The sequence below is a fragment of the Ahaetulla prasina genome, chromosome 5, assembly GCF_028640845.1.
Source record: "Ahaetulla prasina isolate Xishuangbanna chromosome 5, ASM2864084v1, whole genome shotgun sequence".
NCBI classification, from domain to species: Eukaryota; Metazoa; Chordata; class Lepidosauria; order Squamata; family Colubridae; genus Ahaetulla; species Ahaetulla prasina.
In genome coordinates this window covers 14,789,447-14,814,029 of record NC_080543.1, presented here as the reverse complement: position 1 = coordinate 14,814,029, position 24,583 = coordinate 14,789,447, and the positions used below count along the sequence as shown (strand labels likewise).

Sequence of the window (24,583 nt, the reverse complement as noted above, 5' to 3'; positions counted from 1 at the left end):
ACTTAACTATACCAGTACCCAATTGCTGCTATCTATCTAGTTTCGTTGCTGCGTCTGCCGTTTTTATTTGCCACATTATATATTTCTCCGTTTCCCTTCCTTCTATCTGTAACGCTAAAGGTAAAAATCTCTCTACCCATATTTCTCAAGAGACTAGAGGTGCTGAGAGTCGCTTTATTTACAGAACGCTCGGGATTTATTTGGTGCTTTTTCCCCCCAGATAGTCATCACTTAACAATGGTAATTGAAACCAAAATTTATGTCACTAAGTGATATGGTCATAAAGTTCAATGTCACATGACTGTGCTGTTTAGCGATGGCAGTCCCAGCAGACCCCCAGTTAACATTATTAAATGAGGACCTTATGTATTTGCAACTTCTGACTTTGTGTTAGCTATTGACTTTGCTTGTGGGAAATTGGCAGGGAAGGCCACAAATTGCAAGCACAGGATGCTGTGATGGTGGAGAATTGGGACAAGTTGCCAAGTGCCTGGATAGCAGTAAGGCTTATATACCGCTCCACAGTGCTTTACAGCACTCTCTGGGTGGCTTGCAATGTAGGCATTATTTGCACCCAATAATATGGGCTCTTGCTTTATCAACCTCAGAAGGATGGAAGGCTAAGTCAATCTTGAGTCCCATCAAGATCAAACTCCAGGCTGCGGGCAGAGTTTGCTTTTTTTTTTTTAATTTGCATTTATATCCTGCCCTTCTCCGAAGACTCAGGGCGGCTTACACTATGTTAAGCAATGGTCTTCATCCACTTGTATATTATATACAAAGTCAACTTATTGCCCCCAACAATCTGGGTCCTCACTTTACCTACCTTATAAAGGATGGAAGGCTGAGTCAACCTTGGGCCTGGTGGGACTTGAACTTGCAGTAATTGCAAGCAGCTGTGTTAATAACAGACTGTCTTAGCAGTCTGAGCCACCAGAGGCTTTAACCACTGCGCCACGAGGGCTCTTTTATTTATATCTATTTATATTCATATTGAAAAAAAGGCAGAGCCAAGATTCTTTCTTTCAAATACAAAGCCTATATAACTGGATTGTATAACTTTCAATGGGTAGAATACCACACTTAAGTAAGGACTTAATTGTTGCAATTGATTTGATTTAAATAAAGAATTAAATTCCCCAGACTAGGAATTGAAGTCCATGCATCTTTTACAGTACCAGCCTCGGAAGAATGGAAGGCTGAGTCACCCTTCAAACTCCAGGCTGTGGGCAAAGTTTGCCTGCAATACTGCAGTTTAACCACTGTGCCATCAGGGCTCATGATCACAGGGCAGAAATGCTATGATGGCAGGAAGTTTGAGGACCAATTATAAGTAAGTTCAAATGGGTGCTGAACAAGTAGTCATTAAACAAGGACCACCTGAAAAATCTGGGTCTGCTCAATTCTGCTACTTCTTAACCAGAGAAGCCAGGGCTGGAATAAGGAACCATCAGCTGGCAAAGCTTAAGCTGCCCCAGTACGTTTCCTTCTTATACTGTGTTTCCCCAAAAATATGACCTACCCAGAAAACAAGCCCTAGCCTGGTTTTCATGCCTGCACCAAATATACGTCCTACCCAAAAATAAGTCCTAGTTAAACCCCACCCACCATGTGGCTGTATGAGGCGCATGTGTAAAAATCAAGCTAGGATGGTGGTGGTGGAGCTGCCCAGTGCCTGCTTACCTTAGGACCATTGCAGCCAAGCCTCCCAAGCCTTATTATGCAACTCCTCGACTTCTTCTGCGGCTGCTTGCAGCCAGATGCCACGTGGCACATCGCACTAGTTCCACCACTCGCAGGACGCCACATGGCTTGTTGCGCCGGTGCCACCACTCATGGCAGTACACCGAGTGGCATGTTGCACCAGTGAACAACACTCCACGTGGCCTGCCGTGAGCGGTGGCACTGGTGTAACGAGCCACACGGTGTCTGGCTGTGAGTGGCCACAGAAGTTGGGTAGCAGCACGACAGGTGTCGGAGGGCATGAGGCCTGACTTTGGTGGTCCTAAGGTAAGCAGGGGTAAGACATCCCCTCATAATAAGATCTGGTGCTTATTTTCGGGCCCAAAAGAAAATAAGACTAGGTCTTATTTTCAGGGAAAGACTAGGTTTGAAAGGAAACTTACCTGTAATATGGTAGCTAATTTGGTGGTTGATGTCAGAGGTATCTTCATCCCAAGTGCTAAGGACAGCCACGACTTCTCCCGGTGGGTCACTCTCCTTCACAGTCCCCCTGTACATCTCCTGCTGGAATACGGGAGCATTGTCGTTGATGTCAGTCACGGTGACCGAGATTAAGGTAGTTGAGGAGAGGGACAGGGCTTCTCCCAGGTCAGAAGAAACCACCGTGAAGGCAAATGTGGGATCCGTCTCATGGTCTAAATCTTTCAAGGTGCTGATCCAGCCACTGTTGCTGTCAATAGTGAACACCTCCGAGATCCGGTCAATATCCAGTTCTGTTAAGAGAGAATAGGTGACTTGCCCGTTGGCCCCGGAATCTGCGTCGGTTGCTTTGACTTGTACAAGTTTAGTCCCTATTGGCATTCCCTCCATCACGATCGTGTCGTACTTGGCTGCCTCAAAAATAGGCTTGTTGTCGTTAATGTCTAGAACTTTAATGTCCACATCCACGGCTACCACAATGTCCACCTTATCAAGCTGTAGGGTTGCAGCCACTTTAAAATGAAAGGCAGGGTCTGCCTCATGATCCAGCCTCTTGTCCAGTTTTATAATGCCAGTGTCTTGCTCTATAATAAAAACTCCATCCTTGTTGTTTCCGGTCAATTCGCCATTGACCGTGCTGTAGATGACGCCTTGGTTAGGCAAAACGTGGAGAGCATCAATTGTACTCCCGATGAGGGCATCTTCTGATACTGTAAAAGAATACTGAGGTTGAGAAAACGAAGGCAAGATGGTTTCTGGAGGTAAAACGTGTATGTACACAGGGATAAGGGAATGCCGTATGGGAATGCCGCCGTCAACAGCTTTGACAAAAAAAGATAGCACCGTATTTTTTAGCTGGTTGAAATTCCCCTTGGTTACCATCCATCCATTGTCTGGGTCAATTTCCAGGAGATCCGCCACAGAAACAGAGGCTTCACTATACAGGGAGTAGACAATCCTAGCATTGGCACCATCATCAGGATCAAAAGCTTGGACCTGGGTGACTAAGTGGCCTTTCCCAACATCTGCTTTGACACTTGCTCTGTATTCCACAGTCATGAACTGTGGGGCATTGTCGTTCTCATCCACCACTATGACTCGGACCGTGCAGAACGTGCTCCTCCCTCCACCATCGAGAGCTCTTAAAAATATGGTGATGTCACCTTCTAAAGGGAGCTCCCTATCGAGTTTCTCCGTGGTGAGGATCTGCCCTTTGTTGTCAATGACAAATCTGTCTTTGGCGAAATCATTGATGATGGAGTAACTTATCTGACCGTAGATGCCCGAATCTCCATCGGTTGCTTTTACGTGGATCACCCTGGTTCCCGGGACAGCGTTTTCTCTGACTTCTGCCACATAAATACTTTGTGTGAATACGGGGCTGTACAAATTAGCTCCAAGAATCTGGATATGGACTTGAGCAGTGCTGGTGAACAAACCATCAGAAACAGAAACGTTCAAGCTGTACATTGACTCCATTCTCTGCTTCCGATGATTTGACAGCGTGATGACGCCACTCTTGGTATCCATCACAAAACTGGTACGGTCATTTCCAGACAAGATACTGTACTCCAATCGGTCAAAATCGGAGCTGTCTGCATCAGAAGCCTGGACACAGGTCACAAAATGACCCCGAGGAGCTAATTCACTGACGTAAGATTCATAGATCAACTGATTAAAAATAGGAGGGTTGTCGTTCATATCTGTCACGTAGATGTTAACTAGAACTTCACTGCTTAGAGGTGGGAATCCGTTATCGGTGGCCCGTACTTTTAAGCTGCACTGCTGCATCAGTTCATGGTCCAACAAGCGGGCAGTTAGGATCAGTCCGCTTGTCCCATCGATATGAAAATAATCCGTGCTATTGAAAGTGTCCTGGACTATCTGGTACTGAATGATTTTGTTATTGTCGGAATCTGCATCGGTAGCAATGACCTGTAAGACAGGAGTCCCAATCAAGGAGGCTTCGGTTAAGGTGGCGTTATAAGCAAAGTGGTCAAAAATTGGAGCATTGTCATTGACATCCTTGATAATTAAGTCCACTGTAACTTCAGCTCGGGCACCAGTAAGAGCATCACTGGCTCTCACTGTCAACTTGAAAATGGGATTGAGTTCATAGTCTAATGGACTGATGACACTGAGGACTCCTGTGTCAAAGTCAATGTTGAATTGATTATAAGGATCCCCGTCTACTATGATGTAAATGATATCTTGACCTTCTGGGCTGGTAGCATTGATACTCAGGATCGGGGTGTTCATATCTATGTCTTCATTGACAGAGGCTGTGTAGAAGGGCTTGTCAAAGATGGGCATGGCCTTATTAACAATGGTGATGGGCAGTTCCACAGAAGCGGAGAGTGATGGGTCACCTCCATCTTTAGCTATGACAACAATTAAATATTCTATATTAGATAAGTCGGAGTTAAAGGGTGCTTTCAAGGTGATGCTCCCACTGTGACTGTCGATTTCAAAGTGCCCGTAGTCCTCCTTCAATAGGTAAGATACATCCCCATTTGCACCCTTGTCTTTATCAATGGCCCTGACTCTGTATATCAGAGTGCCAGGATCAGCCTCAACTTGAACAGCAGCGTAGTACGGAAGCCCAACAAACACTGGAGCATTGTCGTTGATGTCTTCAATGAGAATTCGGACAACCACTCTGGCCACCCGTAGATGGTCCAGCTCGCGGCTAGCCTCTACCACCAATTCATATAGTTCCTGTTCTTCTCTGTCAAACGGAAGGCCAACAGTTTGAATAAGACCTAACGTGGGTTTGATCTTGAATTTGTTCCCGGGGTTTAATATACTATACTTCAAGGGCTCATTGAGACGGTTTCCAATTGCACTGACCACTGCTACCTTGGTGACGTTAGTGCTGTTCTCCAAGATTGATGTAGAATAATGGTTCTGAGTGAAGTGAAGACCGCTATCCATGGCTTCCTTGACCATTATTGTCACTATAGCACTACTGTAAAATTTCCCATCGGACACTTTCACGATCAGCATATAATGGTCTTTGGAAAGGCTGTTGTTTTTTATGGTCAGCACCCCAGAAATTGGATCAATGAGAAAATATTCTGTGTTCCCTTCAATCAGGCTGTAAGTCAGTTCAGAGGGGACTTCTAAATCTGGGTCCACGGCCTTGACTTGAAGGACCTCCACTCCCACGTAAGTTGGTAGAAGCAAGATGGTTTCAAACATTGCCTGGCTGAACACTGGAGGATTATCGTTGACATCCGTTACATCAATGGTAACTTCCACGGGACTTTCTGCAGTAAGCTGGGGATTGCCACTATCTCGAACGTGAACGTGGAAGTAGAAATGAGCGATGGTTTCGTGATCCAAATCAGCAATCGTTCTAATCGCACCTGTACTAGAGTCTACTGTAAAATAATTCTTGGCAGTTGACTCCACAATCTGGTAGACGAGCAGTGCATTTTGATTACTATCGGCATCCGTGGCTCGTATCACAAGAGGATTATTTCCCACGCTCCGGACAATGCTATTTACAGGTGCGGCTTCACTGATGCTGCCCAAGTATTGAGAAAAAAGAAAAACAGGCGGGTTGTCATTTTCATCAACTATCTGGATGTTTACAGTGGCATTTGATGCCATCCCTGCCATGTTTGTGGCTTGCACTACGAGCTGGTAAGAGGAAGTGTGTTCATAATCAAGAGACTTCTGGCTCGTGATGACTCCAGAATAAGGGTTTATCATGAAGGCTCCGTCTACATTGCCATCTTTGACTTCGTACACTAATGTAGACTGACTGATTGCCGAGACTTGGATAACCGAAGTCCCAAAATCAACATTTTCATTGATTTCAGCTTGCCACTCCTTGTGCGTGAATTTGGGGTGGGCGTTGTCTGACATCGTCACAGATATGCGAACAATGGCAGTGGCTGACAATGGGGGAGAACCCTGATCGGCCGCTTTAACGGATAGAACAAACTGGTTCATGGTAGTCAGGTCTGGTTCTTTCAGCACGGTGATGATGCCTAGAATTGGTTCAATCCTGAACGTGTTTCCGGTATTCCCTGTAAGAATGAAACAGGAAAAATAAATTAAATGTGAAATTTAAATATAAGAGGAAAAAAAGTCAAACTATAATATCGGAGACTGAAGAACATTCAATGGGCGCCTAGCAGCGGTGAAATGCTACCGGTTTGCACCAGTTCGGGCAAATTGGTAGTAATAAAGGCTACCGGTTCAGGTGAACCGGTAGTGAAAAAATACTACCGGTTTGTCCGAACCGGTATTTCCAACTATCAGCTATGCTGCATGATTTATATTTGTTAAAAAGCAGGACATCTGCTTTCTAGCGAATCTGAATCGTGCAGTACAGCTGTTCCCCCCTCACTGTTCTACTTACCTTCTTAAGCCCCTTTTTTCTGCACGCAGTGTGCATTTAGTAGCAGTGTGTATGCACGTGCGCAGTGTGCGTTTGGCGCACACTGTGCACGCGTGCACGAAGTGCATGTTTGGTGCACACCACACATGCGCAGGCAGCAAACAGGTGGCAAACTGCAGAGGATTTCACCATTGCCGCCTAGTGAAATCCCATTAGGAGAAAAGTATGTGTAATCCATAAAACCAAACCGAATCCATCCAATCTTTAAATTGGTAAGCTATCAATTCACCACCCACTTCCTTTATTTCGAATTTTCTGCACATCTTTGATATAGTGGACTTTATTCTGAAAGCAACTGAGCTTTCGAAGTTTATCAATCAGAGAATACATATTTAAAAAAAATAGGGAAGAGATGTAGAAAAAGTCACACAAGTTTTATCACTGAATACAGGAATTAACTTATTTTTCAAATGAAAAGGATTTGTGGCAGGAAATAGAAAAGTATGGGCCTCAACTATATTGTGTAGAGAAAAGCTCATTTTGGGAGATCTACGCAAGGCAATTAAAAAGCCAGTCACTCCTATTCATATACTTTGGTGTAGTAATTAAGGTGGCAGCCTAGAAACCAGGAGACAGTGAATTCTAGTCTTGCTGGGTGACTTTGGGCTGGCCACTCTTTCTCAGCCCAACTTACATGACAGGGTTGTTGTGGAGAAAATAGGAGGAAGAATATTATAGGCTGTTCACCATGTTGAATTACCTATAAAGTAATAAAGGCAAGATAAAAATCTAACAAATGAATGAATGAACAGACAAACGAGTGTTTGGAACATTTTTGGTAAAAATTTACAGTGGGGAAGCTGGATCTCAGATAAGTGGCCCACAACAGCAAAGCTGGTATGATCAGAGGTCTTCTAGACCATGGGTCTCCAACCTTGGGAACTTTAAGTCTGAATTCTGGGAGTTGAAGTCCGCCAGGCTTAAAGTTCCCAAGGTTGAAGACCCCTGGTCTAGACCAACTCCCTGTTCAAGCAGGAAACCCTATACTCCATTTCAGATATATAGCTTTCCAATCTTTTCTTCAAAACTTCCAGTGTCGGAACATTCACAATTTCTGTAGGCAAGTTGTTCCACTGATTAATTGATCTAACCATCAGGAAATTTCTCCTCAATTTTAGGTTGGTTCTCTTCTTGATTAGTTTCCATCTATTGCTTCTTGTCCTGCCTTCAGATCAGTGGTGGAATTCATTTTTTTTTTTACTACCGGTTCTGTGGGCGTGGCTTGATGGGTGTGGCAGGGGAAGGATACTGCAAAATCTCCATTCCCACCCCACTCCAGGGGAAGGATACTGCAAAATGCCCATTCCCACCCCACCAGCCAATAGTTGGTATCTGCCGGTTCTCCGAACTACTCAAAATTTTTACTACTGGTTCTCTGAACTGCTCAAAATTTCCGCTACCGGTTCTCCAGAACCTATCAGAACCTGCTGAATAGCACCCTTGCTTCAGATGCTTTAGAGAATAGCTTGACTCTCTCTTCTTAGTGGCAGCCCCTGAGATATTGGAACACTGCGATCATGTCACCCCATGTGACCCCTTTTCATTAAACTCAGTATATCCAATTCCCGCAATCGTTCTTTATATGTTTTAGCCTCCAGTTCTCTAGTTCATCTTTGTTGCTTTGTTGATACTGAGATTCAGGATGCTTTCCATATGCAGTGACCATCTCTACCTTCAAAGGCACTTTGAAAGCTTCTCAATGGAACAAAGAAACCAGAGTCGCAGTTCAGCTCAGCAACCCATCATAAAAATACAGTATTTTTACAGTGCTATTATTGGCAGCTCTTTTTCTCTTCAAAAATTTTCCGCTTGGCCTGTTCTGATCTGGGCTGGTGGTAGAGTTATTTCTTTTTGGTCATTCCTTTGCTTTGGTTTTTAGAATTATTTCCTTTATCTTGCATTCTCTGGACTGCCTTGTCTTGTCCTTTTTTTTTTTTTTTTTAAATGGAGACTTGAGTGTGCATTTGCAAATACAAAAGACATTATGCTGGCTGGTCTGCCCTGTGTGTATGTCTCCCTGTGTGTGTGTGTGTCACGCAGTCTCTTCATGCTTTTGTGCATTGCTGGTGCAGATCATGATCCATTTTGATGGAACGGCTTGTGTCAAGTTGCTGGTGTGACCTGAACCGTGTAGTTTTTCCTGTCTCTTTAGCAATTCAAGCATAAAAAATAGCTTTGCTGAAAAGGGACATTTGACTTGTTATAACTCTTTTGTTCTCTCTGATACTAACTGTGTAAATACAATTCATATTTAGGATACAAATATTGACATGCGAGCAGGGAACATTTTTTCCTGTTTCCCAAGCCTTCCTTCCTTCCTTCCTTCCTTCCTTCCTTCCTTCCTTCCTTCCTTCCTTCCTTCCTTCCTTCCTTCCTTCCTTCCTCTTCCTTCGTTCCTCTTCCTTTCTTCCTTCTTTCCTTCGTTCCTTCCTTTCTCTTCCTTCTTTCCTTCCTTCCTTCCTTCCTCCCTTCCTCCCTCCCGTACCCCTTCTGTCTCTCATTTTCACTCTCTTGAAAACTAGAGAGTCTCCTTCAGGGAGACTTTTACCACCCATCCTCTTTTCAACTATTTTTTTAAAAAAAAAAAACTGAAATGAAATTCAATGTAGAGAAAAATTAACGTTTTAAACTTAGGCAAGAAAAATCAAATGTAAAAGTTCAGATTAGGTGAAACCTGGCTCAGCAGTAGAGTAACTGTGAGAGGGATCTTGGAGTCCTAGCGGACAATCACTTAAATGCGAGGCAGCAGCGTGCGCCAGCAGCCCAAAAAGCCAACGCAGTTCTAGGCTGCATAAACAGAGGGATAGAATCAAGATCACGTGAAGTGTTAATACTACATTATAAAGCCTTAGTAAAATCACCCTTAGAATATTGCATTCAATTTGGTCACCACATAAAAAAAAAAAGTTGCGGAGACTCTGGAAAAGAGTGCAGAAAAGAGCAACGAAGATGATAAGGGGGCCAAAGGCTAAAACACATGAAGAATGTTTTAGGAATTGGGCTTATCTCGTCTAAAAGAAGGACCTTGGCAGTTTTGCGATATTTGAGGGGCTTCCACAAGAAGAGAAGGTCAACCTGTTTTCCAAAGCACCAGAAAGCAAAACAAGAAGCAATAGATGGGAACTAATCAAGGAGAGAAGCAACCTAGAACTAAGGATACATTTCCTAAGTGAGAAGACTAAACCAGTGGAACGGCTTGCCTTCAGAAGCTGTGGGTGCTCCATCACAGAGGCTTTTAAGAAGAGACTGTACAGACACTTGTCCGGAATGGTATAGGGCAGCGTCGGCGAACCTATGGCACGCGTGCCGGAATTGGCATGCGAAACCATCCCGCGATTTTGCTGGCTCCTCTTCTGCGGGAGTGGCGAGAACCAGGAAGAGCGGCGTTCCAGCACACATGCGCAGGCCGGCACCCAACCTGCCGAGTTGACGTTACACACATGTGCGATGGCCAGCTGTTGGTCGGGCGCACTTCCATGCCGGTGTCCGGGTGTTTGGGTGCTGGCTCGCGCATGCGTGATGGACCGCCGCTCTTCCGGGTATCGGCGGTCCCACGTGCGCGAAGGCCAGCGGGGCCACACATACCTCGCGGGTTGGTTTCGCGTGCCACTTCCGGCACGCAGGCCGGCATGTGGGAATGTCAAAGGTTCACCATCACAGGTATAGGGTCTCCTGCTTGATTAAGGGGTTGGACTAGAAGACCTCCAAGATCCCTTCTAACTTTGTTATTCTGAACTATTATCAATACACTGTCTTTACTGCAGCTCTTCCTCCTGTCCTCTACAATCATTCTCAGATGCCATTACAGCAAATTAGTCCTCTATTTTCCCCTCAAAAAAACCTTTGGATTATAAATTAAAAGGCGTGAACAATGGATTCGGTTAAAAGGGGGAATGTACGATCCACCTATTCAATGGGACTAGTGTACTGAGTATATATAGTATTTCTCGGATGAGACATTTGAGCCCCCCGACAGAATCAAGAGTTTATAAAAGATGGGGGCTCTCAGGGGTTATTAAGTGCGAAATTATTGGTTTCTATTATCCAGTGCAGTCTTCATGTTAAGTGAATGCCCTGGGAAGTAAAATAAAACAATTTTTTTTTTTTAAAAAAAGGCCATGCCTATAGCCTGAACACATCCGTTAAAATTAACATCCTCTCTGCAGATTCTTTCATGGATCAGAGAAACGGCGGCCTCCAAAAGCTATATTACAGCGCATCCAGGAGCATCTGTGGATAATGAAACAGTGGGAATTCACCGTTTTTATCTGAAGCTGAGGCTTGAAGCTTCAAATTGCTGGCAGAGAGAGGGATGAAAAAGGAACCAGTGATAGTCAGGGAGAGATAAAGTCTCATTAAAAGGTTTCAAGCTCCTGCACAATTGTGCTGCAGGAAAGCTTCACACCGTCCCACTTCCTGGCTGCCATCCGATGCCTCCCCTCCTTCATTATTAGAAGCGTTTTATTCTTTCTTTCTATCCTGCTGAACCGATGCCATGGCATCGCTCTGTCCATTCACCACAGAGATGAGCAAGTCAAAGCACTCACCTGCAAAGTAGCGGGGGTGGGGGGGGGGGAAGGGGAGACCCCTCTCAAGTGATAGGAGGGCAGAGGAATCGTGAGTTTAATTGTCTGTAATTCCAACCCTCTCCCCTCCCCTGGGAATTGTGGATCAAGGTACGGGCTGCTCTAGTTCTTTGTTTCCTTTTGAAAGAAATGTCTAAACCAGGGGTCTGCAACCTTAAACACTCAAAGAGCCATTTGGACCCGTTTCCCACAGAAAAGAAAACACCGGGAGCCACAAAACCCTTCCCGTGCCTAACTATTTCTTGAGCGGCCACAAAACTAGCCTATGTAGTTGAATTAAACGTTCTGTTTTCTTCTGAAACTTTTCTTTTCTTGGATTTATCCACAGTTGGCTTACCGGGGGGGGGGGGTTGAAAAAGCTCCATAAATCGCATGCCGGTGGATGTCGCACATTGGTGGTTGTGACATATTTTGAGTGACAGGGAGCCGCAGCAGAGGTGTGTGGCTCCAGAGTCGCAGGTTGCTGACTCCTGGTCTAAACCGTGCAAACAATCTTCTGATTTTTTTTTTTTTAAATTAAAAATCTGTTTTAAAAGTTCTGCACATCAGACCTGGGAAGACGATAAGTGGTATCCATTTTTCTAAATCGTATGAATTGGTGAGAAAATAACTCTCTTCTTAATTCGAAATGAAACAAAACAAATCCTGTAATGCCATCATGTAACTTGAAGCACAGAGACATCTTTGTCTAGATCAGGTGTGTCCAACCTCGGCAACTCCAAGACTTGTGAACTTCATGATGTTGACTAGGGAATTCTGGGAGTTGAAGTCTACAAATCTTAAAAGTTGGACACTCCTGGTCTAGAGCTTCCAGGAAGGGCCAGGTATCCAATATCATTGGGTCATTATTTACAGAATCATGGTCCACGAACTACAGAATCATGAGTTGGAAGAGCTGGTGGGATTGAAGAGGCTTTCCCAGTTTACTGCAGGAATCTGATTGACAGATGATAATTCAGCCTTTTACTAAACACATATAGTGGAACAGGGCTTACCACTTCTTCTTTTTTTTTAATTTGCATTTATATCCCGCCCTTCTCCGAAGACTCAGGGCGGCTTACACTATGTCAAGCAATAGTCTTCATCCATTTGTATATTATATACAAAGTCAACTTATTGCCTTCAACAATCTGGGTCCTCATTTTACCTACCTTATAAAGGATGGAAGGCTGAGTCAACCTTGAGCCTGGTGGGACTTGAACCTGCAGTAATTGCAAGCAGCTGCTGTTAATAACAGACTGTCTTAGCAGTCTGCGCCACTCAAGGACCCTTCTTTGTCTAACAGTTCCTGTGTCTTAACATTAGAAACATTTCCTAAATTTTTATCAGTTTTCTGTCCGCTGGAATTTTTGTCCTGTACTCTGGAGATTAATCTGGATTTTTGATAATTGTGTCTTTATGTGATTTGAAGAAACTGCCCTGATTTGAAGATTTGAAACTTCACAAATCATATACAAATATTTGTAGCAGAATGACAGACACAGCCTACGGGGGGCGGAGTCAAGAGAGGTACCAATCTGGAGTCATTATGTTTCCCACAAATGGTCCAACCCCCTTGAATTCTGTTCTCTTATGTAGTGCCAATTTAGTGCTGGACATTAGTTAACTAAATTCATTTGTGTAGGCATACACAATAAATCAGCTTAACTAGAACTTAATGCGTGGTCCCGATTCTTTAGCCTGACAATATCATCCCCAGCTTTCCAGCCTATTTCTCATTCCTTTAACATATAAAGAACTGTTGCTGGAATTGGGTCTGTCTAGTTTAATGGAAAGAAGGACTAGGGGTGACACGATAGCAGTGTTCCAATATCTCAGGGGCTGCCACAAAGAAGAGGGAGTCAAGCTATTCTCTAAAGCAGGAGACTCCAACCATGGCAACTTGAAGACTTGTGGACTTCAACTCCCAGAATCCCTCAGCCAGCAAAGCTGGTTGATGAATTCTGGGAGTTGAAGTCCACAAGTCTTCAAGTTGCCAAGGTTAGAGACCCCTGCTCTAAAGCACCCGAGGGAAGGACAAGAAGCAATGGGTGGAAACTAATGAAGGAAAGAAGCAACTTAGAACTAAGGAGAAATTTCCTGACAGAACAATTAATCAGTGGAACAACATGCCTCCAGAAGTTGTGAATTCTCCAACAATGGAAGTTTTTAAGAAGAAATTGGACAACCATTTGTCTGAAGTGGTGTAGGGCTTCCTGCCTGAGCAGGGGGTTGGACTAGAAGACCTCCAAGGTTCCTTCTAACTTTGTTATTCTATTCTATTCTATTCTATTCTATTCTATTCTATTCTATTCTATTCTATTCTATTCTATTCTATTCTATTCCAGTCCAGTCCAATCCAGTCCATTCTATCTTATTCTATTCTTTAAGAATATTTTTAAAGTCCAATGTAAAGTACTTGAGGTGAGACCTGGCCAGCATTGTTTACAATGCTACTTCCGGTATCTTAAAAGAAATATTAATATTCCATGGAGGCTCTGTAGAATTATACCTCATGATCAACCAGGAGTCCAATATTCTTTACAGACATTTTTTTTTTAACCAAGTCAGATACCTCTTCCTGTGTAGCACATTTGATTTTAATTTCCGATGTGAAAAAACTCTGCGGAGGAGTGTATTTTACATGTCACTCTGTTTTTTCAGCCTGTCTTTCCAATTCATCAAAACGGTGTTTTCACTTTTTTTTTTTTTTGGCTTCTGGAATTGTAGATATCCTAGCCAAATCAAAGTCGTTAATGAGATTCTTTCAGCTGGCTGACTCTTCCGTGAGTGCCGATTTTGAAGCCAGCTGTGGGCTTATCTAATAACTGTCCCATGAAGATTACTTTGCTACTTAGGTCATCAGAACAAAGTCTTCACATGTTCGTTTCAAGAAATCCCCAGGAAAGAAGTCTCTATTTTTCAGAGAGCCCAGAATAATATCACTGTAGCGCACTAAACTTTTAAGAAGTTAATAAAAATGGAATAGATCCCCTTGGACACCACATTTACCGAGAAAAGTAAACATATCCATTGCAAAATTTTTTTTTCAAGTGAGAAAGTTAGATATACTTAATTCATCACCATGGAACCACTAGCAAATACCCAAATCACCCCCAGGAGTATATTTAGGGAAATTCTCTTTTGTCCCTAGTCCACCCGTAGTGACTACTTTTCTCCAAACTGCCTGGGAAATATATACAACACAGGACCAATTTTGCTTGGAGGAAGAAACTAACGGATGGAAGTACCAGGTAGGAAAGGATAAAACATTCCTTGCTTGCTTGCTTAGCTCCCGTCTCCTGTGCTTTGTAAGCCGATCTTAAAAAATGCCTCTAATGAAATTTGAAATGTAGTAGCAGCTCCACCTGGGATCATCTAATACAAGGGTGTCAAACTAGATTTCTTCGAGGGGCGGATCAGTGTTGTAGTTCTCAACTGTGGGCTGGCCGGGGGTGGGAGAGAGGTGGAGACGGGATGGATGTCTCCTGCAACACTCTACCAGACAAGATGGGGTGCGGGTGAGGGACGCGTGCAGTACGTTTTCGGCTTGGACATCCTCCTGCAGCAATTTGCTGGCTGAAACGGGCCATGCAGGGGCTGTGCACTAGGGGTGGGTTGCTCCTGGTTCGGGCGAACCGGTAGTGGTGGCGGCGGGAGGCTCCGCCCAACTACGCAGACATCACCTTAAAAATGCTTTGCACATGCGCAGAAGCTTCTGTGCATGTGCAAAAGCACTATGCGCTACCGATACCGAACCGGTAGCGCCGGGATTTCAATACCACTACTGCTGCGCACATCCACCATGCCCCGTTTTGGCTACCAGAAGCACCGCGGGCTGGTCCTTTTGTTATTTCCAAGCCGGCCCCGCAGGCCAGATTTAAGCACCCTGCGGGCTGGATCCGGACCTTGGCACCCCTGATCTAATACAAGCAGGAGGCATCCATCCCGCCTCTCCCCTCCCCCCCCCCGCCCAGCCCACAGAGGAAAACTACAATGCTGATCCTCTCCTTGAAGAAATCCAGTTTGACCCTCTGTATTAGATGATCCCAGGCTGAGCTGCTACTTACAACCACAACTGAGCCCAAATTTTCTGTTGCTAACTGAGACAGTTGTTCAGTGAGTTTTGCCCCATTTTAGGAACTTTCTTGCTGCAGTTGTCTAGTGACTCACTGCAGCGGTTAAGTCAGTAACACGGTTGTTAAGTGAATCTGGCTTCCCCATTGACGTGGCTTGTCAGGTCGCAAAAACTGACCATATGATCCCGGGACAGTGCAAAAGTCGTAAATGTGAGTCAGATTCTGAATTCTGATCCCATGAACACGAGGATGCTGCAACCCTTTGCAAGTGTGAAAAATGGCCATAAGTCACTCTTCAGTGCTGTGGCTAACTTTGAATGGTCACTAAATGAACTCTTTTAAGTCAAGGACTCCCTGTAGTACCAAATAAAAAGAATTCCATGCCAACCGATCATAGTTCTAAATCCATTCTCCAATGGGGATTCCCTCTAAGACCCAAAAGTTACCAGAACAGCCATAAAATGACCGAGGAATCACCAAAGACATGGACAATATCATTGGTGGTATTCAGCCGGTTCTATCTGGTTCAGGCGAACTGGTAGCGGAGGCTGCAGGAGGCTCGCCTGGATGTCATCATATCCCATTTTTGATGCTCTGCGCATGCACAGAGTTGACGTGTGTGCTCCCATTTGCGAACCGGTAGTGAAGATAAGTGAATACCACCCCTGCACAATATATATATGTCTCTGTCTGTCTGTCTGCCTGTCTAGCTGCCTTTCTGTCCATCCAATGTGGATGGGATGATGAATCAAAAGGGCAGAGAAGATTGTCCACTTGTGTCAAGATTTCGAAATAAATAAAAGCCTTGATCCGACGCTGGCCATTTCTTTTTCTGCTGCTTTAGAAGCAAGTCGGGATCTACCATCTCAGAAGTGACTCATAAAATCGTTTAATCTGAAATCCTGTTGCATTCCAGATGGTGTGTTTCTTAGCAAATTAGCTTTAGAAAGGCAGCCATATCCACAACAAAAAAATAACGTGAACAATTTTTCGAAGGATAATATGCATCACAAGGCAAATAACGGCAGCTGCTTAATAAAACTTCCTGTCTTGAAGGCAAAATAGATAAAAGCCAATGACCTCATTATTAGGGCCAATTAGGTTTTATTGCAACTCATTGATTTCTATGGGAACTGACCACACCTACCTTCTTTTGAGACTACATGTACTTTAAACTGCAGTGAAAACAATTGCCTTACGTCACGTACATGAAACTCTTGAGCAGGGGTGTCAAACTCGATTTCATTGAGGGCCGTGTCAGGGTTATGTTTGACCTCAGGGGGCTGTGGCGGGTATGGCCAGGGTGGGGGTGTGGCTAGCTCAATGTCACTTGTGTCGGGGGCACCTGTGGCAGACTGAGTGCTCTGCCAGCGAAAACGGACTCCTGAGTGTGCACCTCTGTTACGGTCTGCCAGCAGCCCGCAAAGCTAGCAAAGGAGTCGGACAGTGAGGAGACTGGGGAGGACAATGGGCCATTCTCGGAGTCAGGGGAAGGCCCGGACGAGGGTTCTGGATCGGAGGCAGAGATGGGGCCAGGGCCATCTGGGAGCGATGCGTGGACTCCGGAGGCTCCATAGACGGACAGCAAAGAGGCAGAGGAACAGGAGGAGCCTGTTCCTAGTGTATGCATGCTAAAAGTTGCCAGAAGGCAAGAGCAGCTAAAGCAAAAAGGACAACTCGGGAGTAAAACCAGGAGATGATCGGCCCCTCCCATAAGGCTTAAAAGAGCAGCAGTGGTTCTTGGGCTCTTTGTAGGAAAGAAATGTTGCTACATTTGTTTCTAGTCGGAATCTCTTGTTTCTGAACTTCATGGGACTTTGCCAAGAAAAGCCTTTGACAGGGTGCCAAAGGAGACAAAGGTTTGTGATAAGGACTTTTTCTGAAGGATTTGTTTTGGAATTAATTTGAACTAAGCCAAGAATGAAGTAATTCTAATAAAATACGTTTGTTTAGGACTGATTGCGTCTGGTAATAACTACTTGGGCCTAGGTCACAACAGCCTCCTGCAACCCTCTACCAACGAAAACAGAGCTCATGAGAGCCGCACGTGGCCCTCCAGAGCTCTATTTTCGTGGCCAGAGGCACCGTGGGCCATGTTCTTCACTGTTTCCAGATCTAAGCACCCCATGGGCCTTGAGTTTGACACCCCTGCTCTTGAGCATAAAAAGCCTTCGAGGTTATTTAATTCTTGGCTTGCTAACCTGCTTCTATGGTGTACATCAACTCTGCGTTCTCTCCTTTATCTTTGTCCAGGGCAGTGACCTGCAAAACTGCTGAGCCGACGGCAGCCGATTCAAACACAGAGGCTTCGTACAGAGGGCTGGTGAAGTAAGGACTGTGATCGTTCGAATCCTCCACGTTGACAATAATCCTCACCAGGTTACGTCGATAGGGAAACTCCTGGTCTCGAACCTAGAGGAAAGAGGAAATAATCTCTTCAGTAGGGCAAGTGAGAAATATTTGTTACCCTCGTGCCCAGTTGGAACGTGGAGCAGTTTTTAAGTTTGCTTCTTTTGTTTTTCTTAAAACATTCTAGATGTGCTCCAGGGCATTTGTAAATCATAGGACTCTTGTGGTTAGAATGTACCCTGTTTCCCCCAAAATAAGACATCCCCTGATAATAAGCCCAATCGGGCTTTTGAGCACATGGCAATTAGGCCAAGCGCTTATTTCAGGGTTCAAAAAAATATATAAGACAGGGTCTTATTTTTGGGGAAACATGGTAGTACTGCAAGCTACATCTGCTGACTGCTGGCTGCCAGAAATTCGGCAGTTTGGGTCTCACCGGCTCAAGGTTGACTCAGCTTTACATCCTTCCGAGGTTGGTAAAATGAGGACCCAGATTGTTGGGGGCAATATGCTGACTCTGTAAACTGCTTAGAGAGGGCTGTAAAGCACTGTGAAGCGGTATATAAGTCTAAGTGCTATTGCTGTTTTATACTTTATAATGCCTTCGTATAAGACCACACTTGGAATACTGCATCTAGTTTTGGTCGCCACAATGTAAAAAAGATGTTGAGATTCTGGAAAGAGTGCAGAGAAGAGCAACAAAGATGATTAAGTGACTGGAGGCTAAAACATATGAAGAACGGTTGCAGGAACTCGGTATGCCTAGTTTGATGAAAAGAAGGGCTAGAGGAGACATGATAGCAGTGTTCCAATATCTCAGGGGCTGCCACAAAAAAGAGGGAGTCAAGCTATTCTCCAAAGCATCTGAAGACAGAACAAAAAGCAATGGATGGAAACTAATCAAGGAGAGAAGCAACTTAGAACTAAGGAGAAATTTCCTGACAGTTAAAACAATTAATCAGTGGAACAACTTGCCTCCAGAAGTCATGAATGCTCCAACACTGGAGGTTTTTAAGAAGAGATCGGACAACCGTTTGTCTGAAATGGTATAAGGTTTTCTGTCTGAGCAGGGGCTTGGACTACAAGACCTCCAAATCTGTTATTCTGCTTAAGATGTCTGTTGCAGATTGAAGAGCTCTGCATACATGAGAATATGGTCCCATGAGCTGGCCTCCTAGTTTGATAAGTGCTGTATGATTGCGCCCAGAAAGACTATTATTACTCCTCATCCTACCAACTAAGTGATGGTGGACAACAGTTACAGCATCTAACAGTTGGCCACTTCAAGGTGCTCGATCAATTTCTGAGAATGCCTTGACACATCACCATCCACAGGATATTACAAGTAGTCCTCAACTTACGACCACAACCGAGCCTAACATGTCTGTTGCTAAGCGAGACAGCTGTTGAATGAGTTTTGCCCCATTTTATGATCTTTCTTGCCATAACTGTTAAGTGAATCACTGTGGTTGTTAAGCTAGTAACACGATTGTTAAGCGAACCTGGGTTCCCCCATTGACTTTGCTTGTCAGAAGGTCGCAAAAGGGGATCACACGACTCCAGGTCATAAATGTGAGTCAGTTGTCAAGCATCCGAATATAAACCAAGTGACCACGGGGATGCTGCAACGGTCATAAGTGTGAAAAATGATCCTAAGTCAGTTTTTTTCCCCCAGTGCCGCTGTTAACTTCGAACAGACACTAAACAACTAGTTGCAAGTCAAAGACTACCTGTATGGGAAATTGCAATTGGCAATTTTCTTTTAGTCACTGCAGTGAATCCAATTCCAATAATGCTAATGACATTTCTTAGGGCTTTTGGCACCCGAGATGGAGTTCAACACGAGTGTGGAAATTCTTTAAAAAATCATCTTTGGGGAAAAAAAAAAAGGTTATTGTTCCATTAACACTCAGCACACACTTCACAGTGGGACAATTTCTACCGTGTAATTTAGGCAGCAGCAAAATCAGTTATCTTCTGCCTTCGAAAAGACCCGGCAGAAATCTGCAATAAAAGCGGACCGCTCGGCTTAAAGAGCTGAGCACAGCAAGAAAAGTGATAATCGCTTTGTTAACAGCTTTCCCCAAAGAATGTTACGATTCCGAAGAATACACTTTTTTTAAAAAAAGTTACCGCCGATAAAAGGGCCCCGACACTGGGGAGATGATGATGTTTCCCATCATGTTCGGCTTCAAGATGGTACAAGCATTTTGCAAGATAAAAATTCCTCCTTTCGTATTAAAGCCTCCACGGCGAAATAAATGCAAGGAAGGGAGGAAATAAAAAAAACCAACTAATTATTGCCTCCTTAACCAAATCTAAAGCCGTTTTTTGCTTATCAGGAAGACTATAGCACGGGCCTATTAAAAGCTGGCAATTGTGTTGGGGCAGAGCAGAGCTTAATATTCTCTGCTTACCATTATGTTGAGGATGTGCTTATCTTGAGCTTCGTGATCTAAACGCTCGGCGGTATACAGCACGCCTGTGTTGGGATCCATCCTGAATTTTCTCATGCTGATGGAATCCAGGCTGCTGTGGATGATGTAGCTGAGCTTGTGCTTCTCATCTCTGTCCATGGCTTCTACTTGAAGGATCTCGGTGTCGGGCATGATGTCCTCAGAAATCATCACATCGTAGTTTGGGTGGGAAAATTCTGGACCGTTATCGTTGTTGTCCAAAACTTTGATTAATACCTTTAGTGAAGTTATCAAAGGGGGGAAAATAAGAAGAGAGAACAAGATTTATACATCTACCAACTCTTGTCAAAAGGACATATGATTATTTGGACATATCGTACATTCACTTTTACAGCTACTAAGATTGTTGGATGTGGAGGTACAAAAATAGCCAGGGAAACAGGCCTCTTGCCAGTCAACAGGAATGCTGATTTACCACCAACTTATCAAATACTTAGGAACCGAGCAGGGGTGGGTTCCACTTACCTTCGCTACCAGTTCGCTCTCGTGAACTTGTGTGCGCTTTGCATGCGCACATAGCTTCTGCGCATGCTCAGAACCTTCTGCGCATGCACAGAGCATTTTTGATGACGTCTGGGTGGGTGGGCGGAGCCTCCCGCCACCGCCACTGCTGGTTCTCCCGAACTAGGATAAAACAGGAGCAACCCACCACTGGAACCGAGGGCTTGGCAGCACAAAGAAACAACCGCCAATCAGCACACCAATAAGAAGGCATCATATAAATATGACTTATAGAATAGCACAAAGCATATATTCCAGTAGAGAGAAATTCCCTGAAAATGGGCTGCAGCATGAGCCCGGAAGCCTTGGAAGATCTTGGAGGTATGATTGCATAAGAATAGTAGATAATTATTAGATTTAATGCTTTGGATGCATGTGTGAAAGTCATTTCATAGTTATCTAAAACCAAAACTGAACATAACTGTCCATTTCCCGAAGATGCTTTTTTGAAAGATAATTGGACTTTTTTTGTTTTTCCTTGAAGATGTTTCGGATGAGAAGCAAAGCGTCTTTAAGAAAAACAAAGGAAGTCCAATTGTCTTTTGAAAAATCACCTTTGGGACAACCATGGCCTGAATGACTGAGAATCTCCATAGACGTAACTGTCTATTGAACCCCTAACTATCCACATCTTCTATTCCTTCTTCCAAAAAAAAAAAAAAAGGTATTGCATTGCCTCTATGGGAAGATGTGTATGTTTACAGCCTAAAGAAAAGACAACTGGTGATGGATGTGGTATTATTCTTCAAATATCTGAAAGGCAGGAGTGAAATCCAGCAGGTTCTGGAGAACCAGTAACAGAAATTTTGAGTAGTTTGGAGAACCGGCAAATACCACCTCTGGCTGGCCCCAGAGTGGGATGGGAATGGAGTTTTTGCAATATCCTTCCCCCTGGAGTGGGGAGGGAATGGGGATTTTGCAATATCCTTCCTCTGCCACGCCCACCAAGCCATACCCACCAAGCCATGCCCACAGAACCAGTAGTAAAAAAATTTGGATTTCACCACTGCTGAAAGGGGATTAGTCAATCAGAAAATTTTGTAACTCAAATAGCAGGAAGACATGGAATTGTTTTAGATGTGTCAAACTTGCGGCGTCAAATTGCTCTCACATAATGTATTATTATGTTTTTTCCCTTCACGGGGTTAGTGGGTGTGGCCTGCACATGACACATCTAACCCACGGGCCACCAGTTTGACATCCCTGTTTTAGACAATGGTTGACAGAGCTTTAAAAGGTAGAAAATAAAAATGAAAAGTACGCATGAACTTGGGAGGCATTTGCTGAGCCATTTCTGGGTCAATCCTGAAGCTGACCTGGCTGACGTCATTTTGAGGCTTCAGTTTTGCCGCACGGCAGCTGAGGGATAAGGAGTGAGGAATAGAAATAGAGGGGTTTCGTAGCCAAAACGAAATACTTTCTTCTGGGAACCAAGGACATTCCCACAGATGGCCAGGGAGAGGAGGAGCGATGTTGCCAGGCAACCGGACGGGACCTTGATTGGACCATGTGACTGACTGACTGGGAAAAGGGGGAAACTTTTACTTTTAATTAGGTGAAAACCGTGGGAATATTCAGAGTCGATTCTCACCAGTTTATGCCAATATGATGCATCCAATAAACCAATTCTTTGAGGAACCTACTTGCCTCGAAGCTGTTTATTATGGATGTATTACTTGGAACCCTGACATTCTGACTTAGAGGGGCAGGAATCTCTCCTTTTCTTCTGGAGTAGAAACCTTCACAAAAAGTCTGAACAGGGATCTTCTGCCTCAGATTTCATTAATTAAACGGAAGGGTTAAACCAAACAGACCGGTTTCAATCCTTTGGCTCAAGAAGTCATACGTAAGATCATCGTTTCTGACGTTTTCTGGATAAAAAACACAAAGGCCTGGCTTTTAACAGTCTCCATCAAACTGTGAACAAAGAAACTGGATGGATGGATGAATTCCTATGAAGTAGAAATTCCCCAAACGCTTCTGAGGAGTAGGACTTAATGGTGACTGGAGAATCTCCACAGGAGCAGTTTTCTGCTAGTGTTTTCTACTGGGATTTAACTTAAAGAGTGGAAATCAAGAAGCAGACAGATAATTGGGAAAAATCAACGTATAACACACGATAGGAGAGACATTCATACACTCAAACCGTACAATTAGGCAGCATCACAGTCCACCCACAAACGTGTCTTCAATTTTGTTCCCCTTCTGTCTTTTGAAAAGTTTCTAGGGCATTTTCTCTTTTATTGAATTATTAGGGAAACATGAAGGATTTCTTTAGTAGAACAAAACAGCAGGCTCTGGCTGGTGAGACGTACGCAGTCAATTCCCCACAACGGGACATGTATAAAGAATTGCAGGATTGCTATTTAAGAAACAAGATCACGTGAAGTGTTAATACCACTTTATAATGCCTTGGGGTAAGGCCACACTTGGAATACTGCATTCAGTTTTGGTCACCATGATATAAAAAAGACGTTGAGACTCTAGAAAGAGTGCAGAGAAGAGCAACCAAGATGGTTAGGGGACTGGAGACTGAAACATATGAAGAGTGGTTGCAGGAACTGGGTATGTCTAGTTTAATGAAAAGAAGGAATAGGGGTGACATGATAGCGGTGTTCCAATATCTCAGGGGTTGCCACAAAGAAGAGGGAGTCAAGCTATTCTCCAAAGCACCTGAGGGCAGAAAAAGAAGCAATGGGTGGAAACTAATCAAGGAGAGAAGCAACTTAGAACTAAAGAGAAATTTCCTGACAGTTAGAACAATTAATAAGTGGAATAACTTGCCTGCAGAAGTTATGAATGCTCCAACACTGGAAATTTTTAAGAGGATGTTAGATAACCATTTGTCTGAAGTGATGTAGGGTTTCCTGCCTGGGCAGGGGGTTGGACTAAAAGACCTCCAAGGTCCCTTCGAACTCTGTCATTATGAAATTAAACTACATACAGGTAGTCCTGGATTTAAAATCACAGCTGAGCCCAAAATTTCTGTTGCTGAGCAAGAAGGTTGTTCAATGAGTTTTGCCCCATTTTGTGATCTTTCTTGCCCTAGTTGGTAAGTGAATCACTCAGTTGTTAAGCTAGTAACACGGTTGTTAATCTGTGAATCTAGCTTCCCCATTTGACTCTGCTTATCAGAAGATCACAAAAAGTGATGACGTGACCCCGGGACATTGCAACTGTCATCAATACATGCCAGTTGCCAAGAGCCCAAATTTTGATTGCGGGACGCTTCTGCATTGGTTGTAAGTGGGAAAAACAGCCATAGGTCACTATTTTCAGGGCCACTATAATTTTGGACAATCACTAAATGAATGGTTATAAGTCAGGGATTACCTGCATGAGCTATTACAGCAATATTTTATGAAAATAGTTCTCCAAGAAACATGAAACATTAGCTTTCCACGACATTAGCAACATTTCATGACATCTGTTGAACATTTTACCAGAAAATACACCCACCACTGACCCTCTCCTCCATCATCTGTAAAGATCCATCTTGGGAACAGTCTAGAAGGCAGTCATAATAAAACCCCACGCTAAGGTTATATGTTACTTAAGAAGCTGGGGTAGCCTTAGGGAGGAGTTGTTTCCTAAGGTTGGGGGAATGAAAAGAAGTGATACCTAGATCTGTTAAATAAGTCCTGCAAAATCTATAATGCTTGAACTGACCTTCTTTGCTTATTGAGAATAATGTTTATTCTCAATAAGAGAGGTTGCAGCTTGTGTTTCCATAATAAGTTGTCTTCCCCTCTGCGTTTTCAAGGGGGTAAGGATTTTCCCAGGGGTGAAATCCACTTACCTTCACTACCGGTTCACAAATGTGAGCGCACCCATGCGCAGGGTAAAAAATGGGACGTGGTGACATCGAGGCAGGTGGGTGGAGCCTCCCACCGCCACTGCTGCTACAGGTTCGCCCGAGCTGGATAGAACCGGATGCATTTCACCACTGGATTTCCACCCCCCGCCCTGAGAAATCCGGAGCAGAGTAATATGGAGTTAAACATTGAATAAAGCCCCTTTCTGCATGTAGAGGGCTTC

The 24,583-nt window shown here is 44.0% G+C and overlaps 1 protein-coding gene across 1 annotated transcript in view; it reads right to left on the bottom strand.

Annotated features, from left to right (window-relative positions):
- The window catches only part of FAT3 (FAT atypical cadherin 3), a 662,194-nt gene that overhangs the window by 160,337 nt on the left and 477,274 nt on the right, over positions 1–24,583 (bottom strand). The window contains exons 8-10 of the mRNA XM_058185941.1: positions 19,985–20,260; positions 17,420–17,630; positions 2,127–6,200 (exon numbers count right to left, since the gene is read on the bottom strand). Coding sequence (XP_058041924.1) covers positions 2,127–6,200; positions 17,420–17,630; positions 19,985–20,260 — 4,561 coding nt within the window. The remainder of the gene's footprint in view (positions 1–2,126; positions 6,201–17,419; positions 17,631–19,984; positions 20,261–24,583) is intronic.